Source organism: Apis mellifera, linkage group LG1, assembly GCF_003254395.2.
Source record: "Apis mellifera strain DH4 linkage group LG1, Amel_HAv3.1, whole genome shotgun sequence".
Lineage (NCBI taxonomy): Eukaryota > Metazoa > Arthropoda > Insecta > Hymenoptera > Apidae > Apis > Apis mellifera.
Window position 1 is genome coordinate 4869190 of NC_037638.1, and position 18473 is coordinate 4887662.

General features: G+C 36.2%; 1 protein-coding gene across 11 annotated transcripts in view; it reads right to left on the bottom strand.

Moving 5' to 3' along the window:
* Positions 1-18473, bottom strand: part of LOC408616 (transcriptional enhancer factor TEF-1) — a 181833-nt gene that overhangs the window by 40042 nt on the left and 123318 nt on the right. For all 11 annotated transcript variants that reach the window (XM_006562525.3, XM_026446055.1, XM_026446053.1 and 8 more), the window contains one exon: positions 102-226. In XM_006562525.3, coding sequence (XP_006562588.1) covers positions 102-226 — 125 coding nt within the window. The remainder of the gene's footprint in view (positions 1-101; positions 227-18473) is intronic.

Consider the following 18473-nt stretch of genomic DNA (forward strand, 5'->3'; position numbering starts at 1 on the left):
AAAATAAATCTCAACATGGCGTCCTTCGTACGTTGAAGCTGATTAAAAAAAATTATTCGAGATAAAAGTTGTATGATAATTGAAAGAGATATCGAACTTACATCGCTAATTTCGCCAACGTCGAGGTTCTTGGTATCCGAGCCGGAGCCGTTCGCGTCGGGCGGCGGCCCGGAACTCGTGGGAGTCCACGGCGCGGAAATGGTGTCGGCTGCAGCCACCGCACTGCCTGTAACAATCAACCACATTCGTTACTTCTCCGCTCCCGATATATCTCATCCACGTGTACGATCTTTTTAAATTTTCCTCTTTTAATCTGGTAAAAACAAAATCTTTTCAAAAATCTGTCCAAAGATAAAGAGATAAAGAAAAGAAGGAGAAAAATTAAATATAAAAGTGAAAGAAAAATTAAAAGTGACAGTATACATTTTGCAAAATGTCTTTGGTGATGTAAATTTATTTAATTGATGTACAATTTCAAAATGTAATTAGAAACATTAATATTTAATAGACAATAATATCTTTTGAATTAGAATTTCCCAATATATCCAAATTAAATGAATTTTTAATGATCCTCAACAATCATATACCATACTATCCTCAAATGTGTTGTTGTGTTCCTATAGCGATCACTGTAAGAAAAAAAAACATCTAAAAATTTTCTACTAAAATTCATTAAAAAAAATTATTATCCCAATCGTATATAAAATCAACATAAGATAAATCCTTTATTCTCAAATATATACATTCACTTTCGACTATCTCACAAAATTCCAAAAGAAAAAAGAAAAGAAAAAAGAAAGAAAGATAAAAAAAAAAATAATACAATAATAAAAGACTATAAACAAACGTGAGTGAATCGAATTACTGTGAACGGTTCGCCCCGTGGCGTGGCAGCGCGCGTATCATATCAGCGCATCCCGATCCTCGAGCTGGCCCCGCATCGTGGCGAACGAATAAGATTTACACCGTCGCACCTCGGACATATCTCGGGTCTGCGGTGGCCGCGTGACGGAATCCGCGCGGCTCGCTCGTTTTCGAGGCTTGGAATATCGCCGATACCCGCCAACACGCGCACCACACGCACCCAAACGGTCGGCGAAACCGGGCCGAGTGTAGTACCAATGATGTAAACAAGGACGGACAGCCGCGAGCCGCGGCACAGAGCGAGACGGACCGAGCGAGAACGAAATTAACCGATCGGGGGCGAGACAGGCCGAGTGGAAACGAAATTAACCGAGGCGGAACGAGGCAAGACGATCGGATGGTGGATAGAAGCGCGCGAAAATTTCACCGTTTCGCGGGGTTTAACGAGACGGAACGAGATCAACGGTTACGCATCTGGGGAGGTGGGGTGGCGGCCGCTCGTGGACGAGGGTGGTGGTGGAAAAATCAGCACGTGAAAAATCGTGGAACGGCAGTTGGCGCGGGAGATTCGCTCTGTGTACGCCGTGGAGCAACAAGTGTTCCTTGATATCGCGTATCACTGCTTGGATAGGTGGTAGGGGAAGCTCGTAGGCGGTACACTCCGCCTACAGGGGGTGGAGTGTGTGTGTTAAGCCCCCGGAAGAGCCTCGAGCGCTGTTCGGTGTTCCGACCGCAATACCGGATCCCTTGAAAGCGGCGACGAACCCCCGTGTACACGCCGCGTACGACGACGAAACTGGGGGGAAACTGCATCGTGTCGCGTTCCTCGCGAGCCTCTAATCTCGGCCGCCACCGACGAATACGAAAGCTTTGCCTTTGGCTTTTCTGCTCCTTCGATGCGTGACGAGGTGGTAGCTTCCGATTGGCCGAAGTTGTTGGATTTAATTCGAGGATGGGGATGACGTGATTATAAAAATAAATATGGATTCTTCTCGATCGAAAATGTATTTTAAAATAAGAATTTTAACGAAGCTATGTAACGTGATTATAAAAATAAATATTATTCGTTGATATTCGTATTCGGACCAAATAAGAACATAATATAAATTCTAAAACGTGTAATTTTTGAGAACCAAAATTAATTATCACCTATTTTTGTTTATAAATTCTAAAAAAAAATTATATTGTTCAAAAATAAAAATAAAAAAAAAAGAACTAGTGGATAATCAGATCTATGCCACAGATCATCTGCTCAGCGTTGTTTCGCTCTCTAAATATTCGCGTGCGGGCACAATATGCACAAGCCGCTGGAAATGAGCGTAGCTTTAATAGAGACGCGAGCACGGACAGAGATGGCCACGCACACGCGTATGCGACCGCCTATCTCTCTAAACTCCGTGACTAACCGTGTACGTCCTTATGTAAATGTTAACCCCGTATATACATATATATACATATATATATAAAGAAAACACAAGGAAATATAGAAACACGAGTAAATTGTAATTGTATTTATAATTAAAAAATAATCGAAACAAAATGTTTAAAATTCGAATAAAGTGGATTTATTACGTGCCTATATTATCTCCTTTATTATATAGCTCGTTAGATTTTTAACACAAGGAAATATAGAAACACGAGTAAATTGTAATTGTATTTATAATTAAAAAATAATCGAAACAAAATGTTTAAAATTCGAATAAAGTGGATTTATTACTATATTATTTCCTTTATTATATAGCTCGTTAGATTTTTATTTTTGGAAAAATTTTATGGAAAAGAATAAAAAGAAAATAACTCGTGTATTATAATTCCATTTGTCTAGATTGACCCTTATACACAAACAGATTACTGCTTCTACTTTCTATTTCATTTCCACAACGTTTATTTCTAATCCAAGTTCGAACAATATTCTATCGACACTTGTGAAACATCGTTGTATACACGCACACCTATACACGCGAGGCAGTAAGTCGTAAGCGTGCACGCGAGGCGTAATGCCAGCGCGGCAGAAAGCATAGATCATGGCGGATGACGCATGGTTGCATTCGGCCGGCAGAGGGATGGAAATGCGCGGATGAAGGATAGGGAATGGCCGGGTCAGCCGTGATACGGCGCAGGAACTCGAGCAGAGGAGGGTGGGGCGGGAGAAAGCATTTTGGAATGTCGTGGCTACTCCCGGTCACGGGGAGATCCCGGAACACGTCCTTGTCCAGGCGACGCACGCCTTGCCACCCCCCTCCACAACTCCGCCTAGACTCTCCTTCCCCCCCTCCCCTCTTCTCCTGTGTGTTCACGCATAACTAAATTTTCTTACCTCCTTTTCGCCTCGACCGCGACAATTCTGGCCTGGTCGCAGGACTTGGATAACAGTTGGTATGGATGGATGGAGGGTTAGAGTGAAAGTTTCGAGTTTGGGTGTGTATGTGTATATATATCTGTTGTGTGTATATGGGGGAGGGTGTGAGGAGGATTTTGGAGTTTAGGTATGGGGCATTGAGGTATTGATTGTTGTAGGTGGTTTAACTGTTTTAACCGTTGGGAGATATATGGAGGAGTGGAATTCTGATTGCATTGGGGTGGGATGGGAAGTACTGATTGGTAGTTAGGCTGGTAGTAATTATATAAGTACTGTTTCTTTTCATTTATGTTTTGGTTAGGATTTTATAATACCTCTAAATATTGTACAATATGATATGCTTATTTAACAAATATGGTAAAAAAGTAATTATATAAATACTATTTCTTTTGATTTATATTTTGGTTAGGATTTTCTTATTATATATTTGTAAATATTGTAAAAAAGATGGTAAAAATATATATGTATATTAATATATTATTATATATTTGTAAATATTGTACAATATGATATGTATGCTTATTTAATTGTGGTAACAAATATGGTAACAAAAATAGTAATTATATAAATACTATTTCTTTTTATTTATGTTTTGGTTAGGATTTTCTAATACTTCTAGATATTGTACAATATAATATGTATTATTTAATTGTAGTAACAAATATGGTAAAAATAGTAATTATATAAATACTATTTCTTTTGATTTATATTTTGTTTAGGATTTTCTTATTATATATTTCTAAATATGATATGTATTCTTATTTAATTGTGGTTAAACAAATATAATAAAAATAGTTCTTTTTTCAGGTTGATAAATTAGATTTGAAGATTTACAATTGAAGGAAAGTAATGTTATTTTCCTTTTAAATTATCTGGATAGATTATCAGAAATTTTCTTGCCAAAACAATTCAACTATCACCACTGATATCATTCATGCAACTTACATCTAATTCAAAATCATGATTACCCAATATTTTCTGATCACATCAAGAAGATCCTCCATCAACCAAAAACAAGCCACGATTCAACCATAATGTACCCAATATACCAACAACTCTACCCCCCTCAATTCTCCCTCTAAAAAAAAATAAACACACACGCTCTCATCTTTGCTCAATCATATCAGCACACCTCTTCCACCCCCGCTCGTTCAATCCCCCAATCTAACCGGCGCCCCTCTCTCTAACATCAAACAACCGATCTCCCTGAAAACTGAACGCTAGTAAATACACTCGACAACCGGCCCCTCCCCTCCCCCTTCATCCTCGGTGATATCGGTGACATCGGTAAATCGTTCGAAGCAGCTTTATCCTTGAGCAAACGCGCGTCACAGAGAGCCGCGCATCCGGTCCTCCCCGGGGGTGTTCGTAAATGGCGTGTTCGTGGTGGTGGCTCGTAGGGCTAAGCTGTAAATTTGGCGTATAACCATCGAAGGGAAGGAGGGGAGGGGAGGGGAGTTAGCTCTGGTCGAGTAGGCCAGAGAGCTCCCGTGTGCGTGGGTGGTTGTCTGCCGCCGCCGACGCCGCCACCTGGGCGGCGTGTACGTGCATATACGGACGCGCGCGCGTGCACGTGTGCGCGGAAGGGTGAGACAGGAGAGGAGGTGGGGGTCGTGGAAGCATTCATAGCACAGGGACCAGAGGGTGGCTTCGGTGGAATGCGTCCCGTTTAATATCGCGGAACATTATATATCGCCTCTCTTGTCCCTACGTTGCCCGCTACCGCTATAACACGTACAAACACGCGCGTATACATGCGCGCGCGCGCGCGATCCCTCCTCGCCGGCCGCCGACATTGACTCGTTTTGTCGCCACAGTTTTGCAGTAGGCGCTACACGCAGCGCCTCCTAAACGAAAACTCGGCGCTGCGGCTCGAATACTTGCATGAGCTGCGTTTATTTCCTCGGCTCGCGAGGATGGATAGCATCGCGACACCGGGCCGCCTCGCGTCAAACTTGGGAAAACTTCGACATGTGGCGCGCTCTTTCGCCCTGGATCTTCGTAACCGCGATTGGTGTATACACCGAGGGGAGAGGGGAGAATTGGAAGGAGAGTAGGATTAAGAATCCGTGGTATTACACGGTTATATGAATAGGAAGTTCTTTTTGGAACGATACGTTATTTTTTGATCGAGTTATTGAACCTTATTGTATTGAGTATTTTTTTGTATATCAAAATGTTAGGTTAAGTTATTAGTGTTAAGATTTTTCGATCGAATTATTGTTGTAGTATCGAACCAGTCGTGTTATTTTCGATTATAAAAATGTTAGGTTAGGTTCAGTATTAAAACGGATGTGAATTATTAAAATAATTTTTAAATTATCTATAATATTACGTTGAATGAGATTGGAAATTGAATATTGCCAGAATATGCTATATAAATCATTACGATATGATACGAAGGAGAAAGTATTTTAATTTTTCCGTTACAAAATCTATTCGATTTCGTCCGTACGTAGTCACAATTGGACAACGTGAATTGTCCGCGTGAAAATTGACGGATTCGCGAAAGCATTTCCAAAATATTTCCACAAGTTGCAATTAAAACGTCGGCGCGAAATGTTTTCGTCAACCGACGCGAGATGGGAGAGGAGTAGGAGGAGGGAATCGACGTTGAAAGGCAATTGGTCGTTGTCAAAGGTATCAAAAGGAGAAGGATGGCTGCTTGCGGGTGGGGATAGATAAAAAGAGAGGGATAGAGGAAAAGCGAGGAATGGTGCAACATGAATGGATATTATAATTTTCATACCTTTGTGAGAGAGGAATTAAATTACCATTCACGGGATATTATGGGGACGATACTGAAGGTATATATAGTAGTTTTAATATAATATAATTAAATCTACGTTTAACCCACATAAAAGGATATTTTCGTTGGAAAATACTCCGAGGGAAATTAATTATTATCTTGATGTTGCGCGCCTCAGAGCTATCATCCCGTAAAATTTATTAAGAGCCTCGACTATAACCTATGTTCTATTCCAACTTTAAAAATACGCCATTAAGAATTTTCTAATCGATCCTCGCGCTCACATATGAAGTAAGAGAGAAAGAAAAAAGAAAAAAGAAAAGAAAAGTTAGAACCTTGTCGAGTTTAACCTTTTCAACGTTTAGTTAAAAAATTGTATATAACATAGTGCGTGTAATGCATTATTAATACGAAGTTACTTCGTTTTGATCAAATTAAATGAGATAATAAGACGACTATGCACGCATACTAACCTTTTCGTCAAGGATAATATTTTTATTTTAATTACCTTCGTACGAATTATAATTTATCTTGTAGTGAATCATTTTATTTGTAAATTGTAATATTCCCTGAATTCTTTCATTTTTATGGCACAAATCGAATATAATTTAAATTTATTGACTCAATTTTTTTTTTATATTCTAATTAGAAATATTTCGAAATTGATTGCACAATTTCATCGATTATCGATTGAATCGATTGAAAAAAAATTTTCCATACACATCGAAAATTCGATCAGGAGAATTAAATCTAACCTTTACACGATTGGCCGTGTAAAAACTATTCGATAACTCTTAAAAATGTTACCTTGTTATTACCTGAAAGTATTACTTAAAATTACACCACGACGAGATCGAGCAAGAAACGTAAATTACCTCTAAATTATTATGCTTGACGCTTTTTATAAATTTCATACCGACGATAGGTAAAAAAGGGAGAAACATCAAAGATGGCGGAGAGTAAGAGTTACTCTTTAGAAAAGAAGAAGTCGGGGAGGGAAAAAGAATTAAGAGAGGAGGGCAAGGCTATACCTTAGGAAGTGAAGAAGGGAGGTGGTTTTTTTTTTTTTTTTTAAGGCGTTACTAGACGATAATTAACACTTTCACTACCGATGACGTAGTCTTGAAGGTAAGCAGAATGAAAGTTGAGAGCCGTAGACGTGGTCTTTTCAAGTCAGTCGAGGGCTTTCGAGTTAATGGTGGCATCTTACCTCGAAGAAGAAAAAAAAAAAGTGGAAATATATTTTCCTACGCAAGATTTTTTTCTCCTCAAACGTCCTCCAAGTCGAGTAATTTCGAGAGGGGGGTAATTTCTCGCAACGCATGGAAAAAATAAATAAAAACCACTTCCTTCGATGCCTCTTCGATATTTATAGATATTTTTCCTTCGTAAAAGGATTAAAGAAGATTCACCTTCTTACGCGAAGGGCAAACAGAGCGTGAAAATGTTGAGGAGGAAGCGGTTCTAACGGCGCTTATCCTCGAATTATTGAAGAGTAATAAGGTGTCGTGATACACGGTTCACGGGTCGCGTGGCACAAGGAGGTAAAAGAATGTTTTCCGCTTTGACAAGATGTCGTTTAAAAAGACGAAGGGTTTGCGCCGTGTACGCGCGCCACCTACGCGGAGAAGACTTTACAAAGTGAACGAGAAGAAGCTTTTTCTCGAGGACTTCCTGTAACGCGAGTATTCTCATCCGCTCTTCCGTGCGTTCTTCCGTGTCGAAATTGTCTGGACAAACGCGAGAAATTATCGAATTATCGATATCGAGAATCCGTCCCTGTTTGTTATTTTCCTAGTTTTGATCGTTAATAAAAAGTATATTCATTTGTATAATAAATGCGTATTAATAAGAATTTTATCACACGACGTCTGAATTTAATAGTAGAATTTAATTTTTGGTTAGATTCGTCAAACATGGAAATAAAAAAATTATACATCTTAATGCGGAATACATTTGAATAAAAAATGGCAAAAATAATCATCCCTCGTTATTTCATTGCACGCGATAAGTATCGTTCTCCACCTCTTTCATTCGTCTCACACTCGAATTAATCCCGACACAGTCTACATTCACCGAGCTGACAGCAATCAAAAGAAGCCCGATGCAATTAGAAGAACATTAAACACGAGCGAGCGGAGCGGTTTCGCTATCTCATCGCTAACATTCGTTTTAATTTCTCTCTTATCTCTCTGAAAGAGCGAGACGGAGAGAAAGACAATTCAGACGGAGAGAGAGAGAGCGACAAAAACAACGAATGGGAAAGGTATAGAAGAGAGGGGGTAAGGAAAAGAGAGAGAGAGAAAAAAAAGAAGCGACGCAGCAGCAGCAGCGAAGAACCGTAAAAACTCGAGAATTCAACTGGCAAGCGGGGAAGGTTAATTTCCTGGAGCATCCGATAGAAAAAAGCTTGCTTCGAGGCCACAGGTGCATCCATTCAGTGCATGACAGTAATTAATCTCTCTCTCTTTCCCCGCTTTCCATCCACTTCTCCACCCTTTCTCTCTCTATCCCTTGCCACTGTTTCGCCCCTCGGAAAAAGAAAGAAAAAAGGAGAAAAAAGAGGAGAGAAAAAAATCGAGCCCAATTCGCGCCTCGTTTCCCGGCGTATACCCACTTGTTCGCGGCCACATGAGCTTCAACAGTGATTCACCAACCAGTCAGTTGGAGTGGGGGGACGACGAAACGGGGAGAGCGGCAGTGCGCATGCGACATTGCCGAGGCGAAATAATAAACGCGCTCTCGAATCTTTCCACGAGAATACACCACGAGTCGCGCGGGGTTTACGGTAGGTCGAGACAGCAGGAGTAAATGAGAACGAGGGGAGAGAGCGGAGAGTGGATGAAGGAAAAGAGGAGCTCGATACGCTTCCTTTCTTCCTCTTTTTCATTCGAATTTCGCGGGTTACACAATTGCCAACCACTTGTGATACGCGAGAAGGATGAAAGATTATTTTTCGAAGAACGATAAAAAAAGATTTTGATGTAATTGGTTTGTAAAGATAAGTACTTACTTCTTACTTAAAATAAATTTATTATATATAACTTCGTAACATGGTTGTTGCTAAATTGATCTTTTCAAATTTCCAAATTAGTTTATCATTTCACCGCACGAAATAAAAAAAAAGAAAGAAAAGTATAAAGAAATCTATTTTTCATTTATATATAACCTCGATTCAATTTAATTCGCGCGAAAAGTGTCTCGAAAGAATCACGAAAAAATCAAGCTTATCCTTCATTAACGACCGATGCATGACGAATTAAAAAAATTACAGTGAAAAAAAAAAAAGAAAAAGAAATGCTGACAGCCTGACATCATAAAGGAGGACAATTCGAATAGAGTAGAGACGTATAGAGACCACACGGAAGAAAAGAAGTTGTGAGTTAAAGAGACGCGTAATGAATTCTCCGTTAATTTGCCGAGAAAAGAGGATTCTTTTCAAGTTGGCGGATCGCGTTGGCGAGCGAATCGCTCGAACAAATTATTTCGTTCTAATTTACCAGTAACGAACTAGCGTTCGTAATTACGCTCGCGCTAATCGTTTTTCCACGCGTTTCTCTCTCCGTCACCGCCGCCTCTCTCCACCGTTGAAAAGCTAGGCCCCGGAAACGGCTCGAATTCACCGGATATTCTCGTTCTTTTCGCGGAACGACGCACCATTCAGCCGGTCATTAGCGATGAAAAAGGGAAAGGCAGGTCGCGGAATAAGCGTATTAACGACATACCGTTATCGTCGCGTGGCTGCGTCGACGATCCCGCTAATTGAAGAGTCTCCATTCGAGCCTCGTTTCCTTTTTCTTTCTATCTTTTTTTTTTTTTTTTTTTTTTTATAGTCCAACCGGTGAAATCGCAATTAGGGATCGGAAAAAATAGGGTGTGAAGATTGGTAAAGGAAAAGAGCGTGGAGACAGAGGAAGCGGAATAGAGAAAGAGAGAGAGAGAGAGAGAGAGAGAGAAAGTGAGGTTATTCTTCAGCCATTTTCCCGGCTTGTTTCCATCCTCGATGCGGCAACCGAGCCTCGACCTACCACAGCCTATATAACTGTTCTCGCTCCTTTTTCACCTTCTCTTCTCCTTTTTTGCCGACCGTTCATGCCTTTTGTTCAGCGGTTAGAGTCTTTCCAGTGGGATTTATCTACCGAGCAATGACTATATATCGATCGATATCGAGCGAAACACTTTTCGCTTCGAAATATTTATCGAAAATTAACTTTTTTGAAAAATTAATCACTTTTAAAACTGATATTCATTCATACATATATATATATATATAGAGAAATTAATTTTCTCTTAACATTTTAAAGAAAAATTAATATTTTTATCTTCTCTAGTCGTACATTCCCTCCTAAAATGTTAATCATGTATCGATTATCGTGGCCAATTATTATTTACACTCGGTCGATCGTCACCGCGTTCAGTGGTTGCCTGCCATTCAATCTTCCATTAAAGACGAATCGATCAACCACCTCGATCGCGACATTTCACAAATCATCTCTCTCTTAGCAATTACGGATAAAATAATAATTCGCTACGGAGGAGGACGGCCTGTCCTCGCTGTCTGACTTCCCCCACTCCCTCTCCCCACTCCCTCCACCACGATATCGGCATCGAATCCCCTCCTTTCCTCTCATTTTCGACCGCGACTACTACTACTCGAACCGCGAAATTGTCGCGTACAGCCTCGTTAAAAGCCAGAGCCGCGAAATATGCGCATAAATCGGCGTACGGCTCGCGTCTCGCAACGTTCGTATTGTTGGTCGCAATTAGTGGGATTAATTTACATATTGCCGGATTAACCGTTCGCCCGATGAATTATTCATCGTTATGCTAATGGGCCGCCTTTGAATTGAAGTCTATAATTGAATGCTTCTCGAGAATAAGGAAAGAGAGCCAGCCGCGCGACCATCACCGTCGACCCCCAAAGCGGACGGTTCCACAAGGGAACGAGCGTTTAAACGTATTAATGGCGGAGATATAGCGAGATGATGGATTGATAAATTGTTGGCTCACGAGTTAATCGATCGGTTCAATTGTGAATATCGAAAAATTTGAGATAATTAAAATTCTTTTTTTTTTGGAATAATAAAAAATCTATCGTTTGTGCGCGGAAATAATTCGATTTAATTCGATTGGTAAATAATAGTAATAATTAATGAATCGAAAAAATAAATTAATTAAAATTAAATTTAATATAATACAATTTTTCTTCTTCTAAGTTAAAAAATAGAAATTTTTCTTTTTTCGATTATTTTCCATGAATAAAGAAATTATAATATTATTTATTATTTTATTAAATTTAGAATAAATTTATAAAAATTATAATTAAAATTATAATATAATTTTTCTTCTTCTAAGTTAAAAAATAGAAATTTTTCTTTTTTCGATTATTTTCCATGAATAAAGAAATTATAATATTAAATAAAATAAATAATAATAAATAAAATAATAATAATAAATAATAGTAATAATTAATGAATCGAAAAAATAAATTAATTAAAATTAAATTTAATATAATACAATTTTTCTTCTTCTAAGTTAAAAAATAGAAATTTTTCTTTTTTCGATTATTTTCCATGAATAAAGAAATTATAATATTATTTATTATTTTATTAAATTTAGAATAAATTTATAAAAATTATAATTAAAATTATAATATAATTTTTCTTCTTCTAAGTTAAAAAATAGAAATTTTTCTTTTTTCGATTATTTTCCATGAATAAAGAAATTATAATATTAAATAAAATAAATAATAATAAATAAAATAATAATAATAAATAATAGCAATAATTAATGAATCGAAAAAATAAATTAATTAAAATTAAATTTAATATAATATAATTTTTCTTCTTCTAAGTTAAAAAATAGAAATTTTTCTTTTTTCGATTATTTTCCATGAATAAAGAAATTATAATATTATTTATTATTTTGTTAAATTTATAATAAATTTATAATAATTATAATTAAAATTATAATATAATTTTTCTTCTTCTAAATTAAAAAATAGAAATTTTTCTTTTTTCGATTATTTTCCATGAATAAAGAAATTATAATATTAAATAAAATAAATAATAATAAATAAAATAATAATAATAAATAATAGCAATAATTAATGAATCGAAAAAATAAATTAATTAAAATTAAATTTAATATAATATAATTTTTCTTCTTCTAAGTTAAAAAATAGAAATTTTTCTTTTTTCGATTATTTTCCATGAATAAAGAAATTATAATATTATTTATTATTTTGTTAAATTTATAATAAATTTATAATAATTATAATTAAAATTATAATATAATTTTTCTTCTTCTAAATTAAAAAATAGAAATTTTTCTTTTTTCGATTATTTTCCATGAATAAAGAAATTATAATATTATTTATTATTTTGTTAAATTTATAATAAATTTATAATAATTATAATTAAAATTATGATATAATTTTTCTTCTTCCAAGTTAAAAAATAAAAAATTTTCTTTTTTCGATTATTTTCCATGAATAAAGAAATTATAATATTATTTATTATTTTATTAAATTTATAATAAATTTATAATAATTATAATTAAAATTATGATATAATTTTTCTTCTTCTAAGTTAAAAAATAGAAATTTTTCTTTTTTCGATTATTTTCCATGAATAAAGAAATTATAATATTATTTATTATTTTATTAAATTTATAATAATTATAATTAAAATTATAATATAATTTTTCTTTTTTCGATTATTTTCCACGAATAAAGAAACATAATCGATTATATAAACTCTTTACTCTTCTATTCACGTTCCAAAAGCACAGAAGGATATTTTCATCGATTTTTCAAACAAATATTTTGCACGGAAAAACCGTCGAAAATGATAGCAAGACATTAAACGTGCAAGCACACGTTTCGGATACGATATCGCGGAAATTTCATTTTAATATCGTCTACTTTGTACATAAGCGAAGAGTGAACTACGCGACGCCACGAGAGCTAATATCGTTTTAATGGCGAATAATGCAATCCCCCGACAAAGACCGCAGAGACATCATACCCCGGTGTAACGAGGCCTCAAGACGCGGGGAAGAAGAGTGATTGCGCGCCTCGGCTCGAAAATGCCGCTAACGATGGATTAAACGGGGAAATTGCAGTGAAAAATTTTCGAACGGGTAATAAAAATAAAGTAAAATTTGAAAAAAGTTTACAAAATGAATATCGAAGGAAAAAGAATAATATTTTTCAATTATATTTCGTTGGGGAGAACGCAACGATGTAAAAAAACTAGATGTATCAATGTGTTCTATATTAAAAAAAACTTGAGGATATTTAAAAAGTTACATCAGCCAGAGAAATTAGATTGTAATGCAAACAAATCATTATTTTTCATCGAAAAGTTGGTGAAAAATTGTTGGATATCATTTTCGATATCGATTCGAATGATAACTAGTTATTTTCGAAATTGAATTTACCGATAATCAATAATAGAAATTCATCCGAGTGTTATCTTCGGTGGATAAAACATCGGAATTGCAACGTAATTCCATCGAGGAGACGACACAGGATAGAAGAAGAAGGAGATAAAAAGTACGAAAGAAAGGAAGAGAGAGAAAAAAACGAGAAACCGGTTGTTGCCTTTCGAGCAGCTGTCTTCTAGGAGTCGAGAAAGATAGGAGATCGAAGAGAGCGGGTCTATGCTAGCCGATCGATGATCGTTGCTGAAAACGAGGAGGAGGCGGCCACGGTTTCGCTTCTCCAATTCCTCCTCTGGCCCCCGTTTTATTGCGCTCGTGTATCGTTCTGCGGCGTCCACCACCGTGTTACGCGTAAACCGACACCTTGGTGGATATATAACGTTTCTTTGGTACCAAGGAATCAGCTGTTCGACGAAACAGGCGCTCGAAAAACGGTCTCCCAGAGGATCGTCTGTCAAGCGTGCAAATAGAACGATAATACGCTCGTGAAAATTATTATACCGATTAAAATTATTAATCATACGAAAGTAAGTTAAGTTACGAAAATTATTCGATTAAGAAAAAGTATAAATAAGTAGGTAATAAAGTTTAAAATTTATCTTTAGATTAATTGTATGACGAGAATTTTTGAAAATGTAAGTTTTATTGTTTCGATTCGTATAATAGAAGAACTTTTGTAGGTGACTGTAACGGAGGCGATAAAAGACTAAGCCAAGAGAGAGTAAGAGAGAAGAAGAGATGCGCGAAGAAGGAGATTGGTAAACCAGTATGGATGCACCGTTAATCGATTTGCATATGAGGAGAGTCGATTTCGACGCCAGTGTGCGTGCAGCGATGGAGACCAGTTTCGATCGAGAATAAGAGAAGAGGAAAGTACACACCGGGGGCATAATTCATGTAATTACGCATCATGCGGTAACTATTCGACCGAAGGGAAAAAAAAAACAGGTAAAGATGACACGAGTCTGGAACGAGCGAGTCAAATTGCGTGAACGAGTTCGATGCTCGCGATGTATTCTCTCTCTCTTCGCTCGAACGGTAAATTTAATTCACTACGAATCGATTAATCCTTTCCGTATTAATTTAATTCGATCATCTCTTTTAAATTTTTATTTCGACTTATTTTTTTCCTTTCCTATCTACGTAAATAATTCAACGAGAAAAGAATCGGTATCAAATTTCGTTCAGTTTATATCTTTTATAAAAACGTTACAAAAAGAATAAAAATTTTAATAAAACAAATTTTATTCCATCCTGCATAAAACGGTTAAAAAGTCACAAAAATTTGAAAACTATAAAAATTCTTAACTGATTAAAAAAAAAAGCGTTAGTAGCGTCGAGTTGCTAATTGACAAATCATCGTCGAAATCCTGTTGGCAAGAGCATCGTGTATCACACACTCTCAACCGCCTTAACCTATCTCCCCCCACTCTATATCTTCGTACATCATCGAAGATCATGGTGGTTGCATGGAAGCGCACGGTATGACGTCGAGAAAGGATGGGCGTTGAAGAAAGGAGAGACAGCTAGAGGCCAGGGGAGGGGAGAGGGGAGAGGAAGGGGAAAGTAGTGGGGGAGGAACGAGAGGCTGCCGGTTCAGCTGCATTAATTAAACTAGCGGAGGACAATGAGCCTGTCTGCTGGCTCGCTTGCCTCGCTGTGTAATTCACGCCTCTCACGGGAGAGGCACCCTTCGACTTTGCTTTCCAGTTTGAACCTTCCTATGGATAATTACCTACGCCCTTCGTCTCGTCTCGCTGTCCTCCTATCCTTTTCTCGCTCTCCACGTCGTTCAAATACGTATTTTCTTTCTTTATTTTTCCCCCTCCCCCTTCTTCTCTTTTTCTTCTCGTGACTCTTGCGCCTCGTTCTTTTGCGCCACGCGTCGCCGGTTTCGAGCGTGCGATCGCACCACGATGAGATGGTCGCTTTGCTTGATTTAAGGATTCGAACGGGATGTGTTTATAAGAATGAAGTATATATTATTCGTTTTTTAAGATAAATTTTGGAATTATATTTTAAATTACGAATTATTAACATTTCAATTTTATTTTATTTTAAAATTCTTCTAAATCAATTTCTTAAAAAAAAAAAAAAAAAAAAAAAAAAAAAAAAAAAAAAAATGATTACTTTTCAATTTATAAAATGAAAAAAAAATTTCAATTCCATATTTGAAAAGTTAATAAAAAAATTTTATCGATACATAACATCTTTTTTTTCTGGATTTTTATTTATATTTTCAAGCGATAATTCACGATGCGCACTTCGTGTAGAGTTAAGATGGAAGTTTTGTCCTTGACTAAACGACAACAAAAATAATCGGACGACGCGTATAAAACCTGTCCCCCTCCCCTTCTACTTCTGTTGTATCCAGGATCAGCGCGCGTCTCACGAGGATCATTTAACCGAGATAATTGCCAAACATTGTTTACCTTGTTAGCCGTTAGAAGCTAGCTCATAAACTTGTGCGAGTTAATAAGCAGAAGCGCAAGGCAAGCCCAGAGGCGGCGTGAGAGCCGACCTGCCGTAGCTAAGCAAGCTTGAGTGCGAAACCGTGTGTAAATTAGCGTCTTCAATTTGTAACCATTCGCTTGACTTTACGCCACAGTTCCGAGTGGGTTCGCGAGAGACGAGAGCGCTGGAATAACGAGATACTCGTGGGGGATGAAACGCAAGCGAAATATACAGGAAAATTATATATGTGTGTGTGTATGTGTGTATATATGTGTGCCTGTGTGTATGTGCGCGCGCGCGATGCGTGTCATGTGTGTGTCATGTGTATATGTCATGTCATGTATACGTATTTTTTAAAGATTAGGTGTAAAAGGTGTAGGATTTATAACGAAAACTAATTCTTTTTGTCAATTAAAGATGTAATTGAAAAATTAAATGTAATATTTTTGTTTTAATAATTATATATAATTTTTTCTTATTATTTTCAAATTTTTAAATGGTACAAGGAATTCAATTATTCAAACTATATATGTTATATAGTAAAGTAAACTATTATATAAAATTTTCTCATAATTAAATATTTGCATAAATTTAAATTGGAAATTTCAAAGTTGCACACATGTTGTACAATTTTTAATACAAAAATGAAAGGATTGAATCATAAAATAAGATTTTATTCATGAGATATTTGTTCGACAAATTTTTTTTAATATTTCTTCCCATAATTAAATTATATATTTTGACTTAAATTGTAATGGAATTATTTGTTATAAATTGGGCCTGAATAATGAGATTAAAACCCTCGAAAAAACTGTTCCATTTTCGAGATCTCTTCAAATGAAGCAGGAGCATGGCCAAGTGAGGCCAAAAATTAACGAAACGTTGCTTTAAAAGCAAACCAATCCTCAAATGAAGAGAAGAGGATAACAAATCCCGTGACTAAGAACTACGCAACAGGGAGGGAAATGGAGGATTGAACGTCTTTGAAAAGTGAACTGCAACTGGTATACTCGAGAGTTGAGAACCACGATCTGTTGCGCACCAAGGCGTAGTCAGGAATCAAAGAAAAGAAGGAGAGAGGGAGAGAGAGAAAGAGAGAGAGAGAGAGAGACGATCCTCCTGCCGCCTCTGTACACCCCTTGAGAATCGACTCCTCTTGCGAGCAGGTTAGACAAAGAGGAAGAATGGAACGAAACGATCGAGAGTCTCTGATCCTTGTCTATCCCTCTATCTTATCTTATCTTCTTGGCCGGCTATTTCGAGAGAAAAACTTTCGAGGATTTTGCGGTCGCTCGAACTTCTCTGTTTCTAGTTCGCGAGATTTCGAGAAGCAAGGAAGAAAGAAAGAAGGAAATTAAGGTGAAACCTTGCCTTCGATGCTCTAGCTTGATACGTATTTTGAACGACTGGTTGGATTGTTGGGAAGTAAAAATTGAAGAATTTTTTTCTTTCTTATTGTTGACGATTGTTCGTCTTTTGTATCTCTAACAACGTTTAAAATTTAAATAATAAAATGAAGATTAAAATAACTTTTCGTAAAAGTTATTATTTCGATTGTGATGATGAATTTATAACATTGATCGTGATTGTTAAATGGAAACTTTTGTTTTATAAATATATTTTATACATGTATATATATATATATATATATATATAAAATTCTGCGGTAAATTTCGAACCATTCAATTTTATTCTTTCATAATAAAAATCAACGTTTCAATAAAAATCAACGTAAAAATGAAAACGCGAAATTAAAACTGCATTTCAATCGATTTTATACCCGGCAACTCTTATTTAGATCGAAATAAAATACATATATTTATAGATACATTTATGAAAACTACCACAATGCAAGAAAATTTGAATGCACGTAAAATCAAAGACAAAAACGTACGGACAAAAACTTTTTCCTTGTACTTTCTACATATTTCTCCGTAAAATAATTATTTCTCTCTTTTAGACGAACCACGATCCCCGTATACAAAAACCATGAACACGCGACTGAAGAAAATCTAACGACGATTAAATTCGCCTCTGATTTCATTTTAATTGCGAGTCATTACGTCGATTCCGCGACGGTTAACCCAGTTTCCCATCTCGAGGATAGACGCACGCGACCTTTCGTGTCGGGACCTCCACCTTAAGCCGCGTTTCTATCATATTATTTATGACATGAAACCACATTTCTTACTCTTTATTTTTACCTCTTATTCGTAAACGAAAATCTTCTTTGTCGAATTATTTGTATCCCTTTATAATCCTTTAAAATATAACGAATTGAAATTTCAATGTTTCAATATTTTTCCGTCGGTAACCTAATTTTTACATTCTTCAACTTATTTATTTTTTTCTATCTTTTCATCGAATGATTTTCAAATCTAATTAAATGTTAATTGTTTCAACTGTTGTTTGCAAATGATTTCACGTAGCTTGCAATTACGTTGAATATTTTAGATACAAGCGTAAATTTAACATTACATATTATATTCGATCAAAATAAAGTTACTAAAATAAGTTACTAAAAACAAAAGTTTAAGATATCGTGTGTCGGTAAGTTAATCCTCGATAAAAATCTATCGTCACGGGGAAGAAAAAAATGCC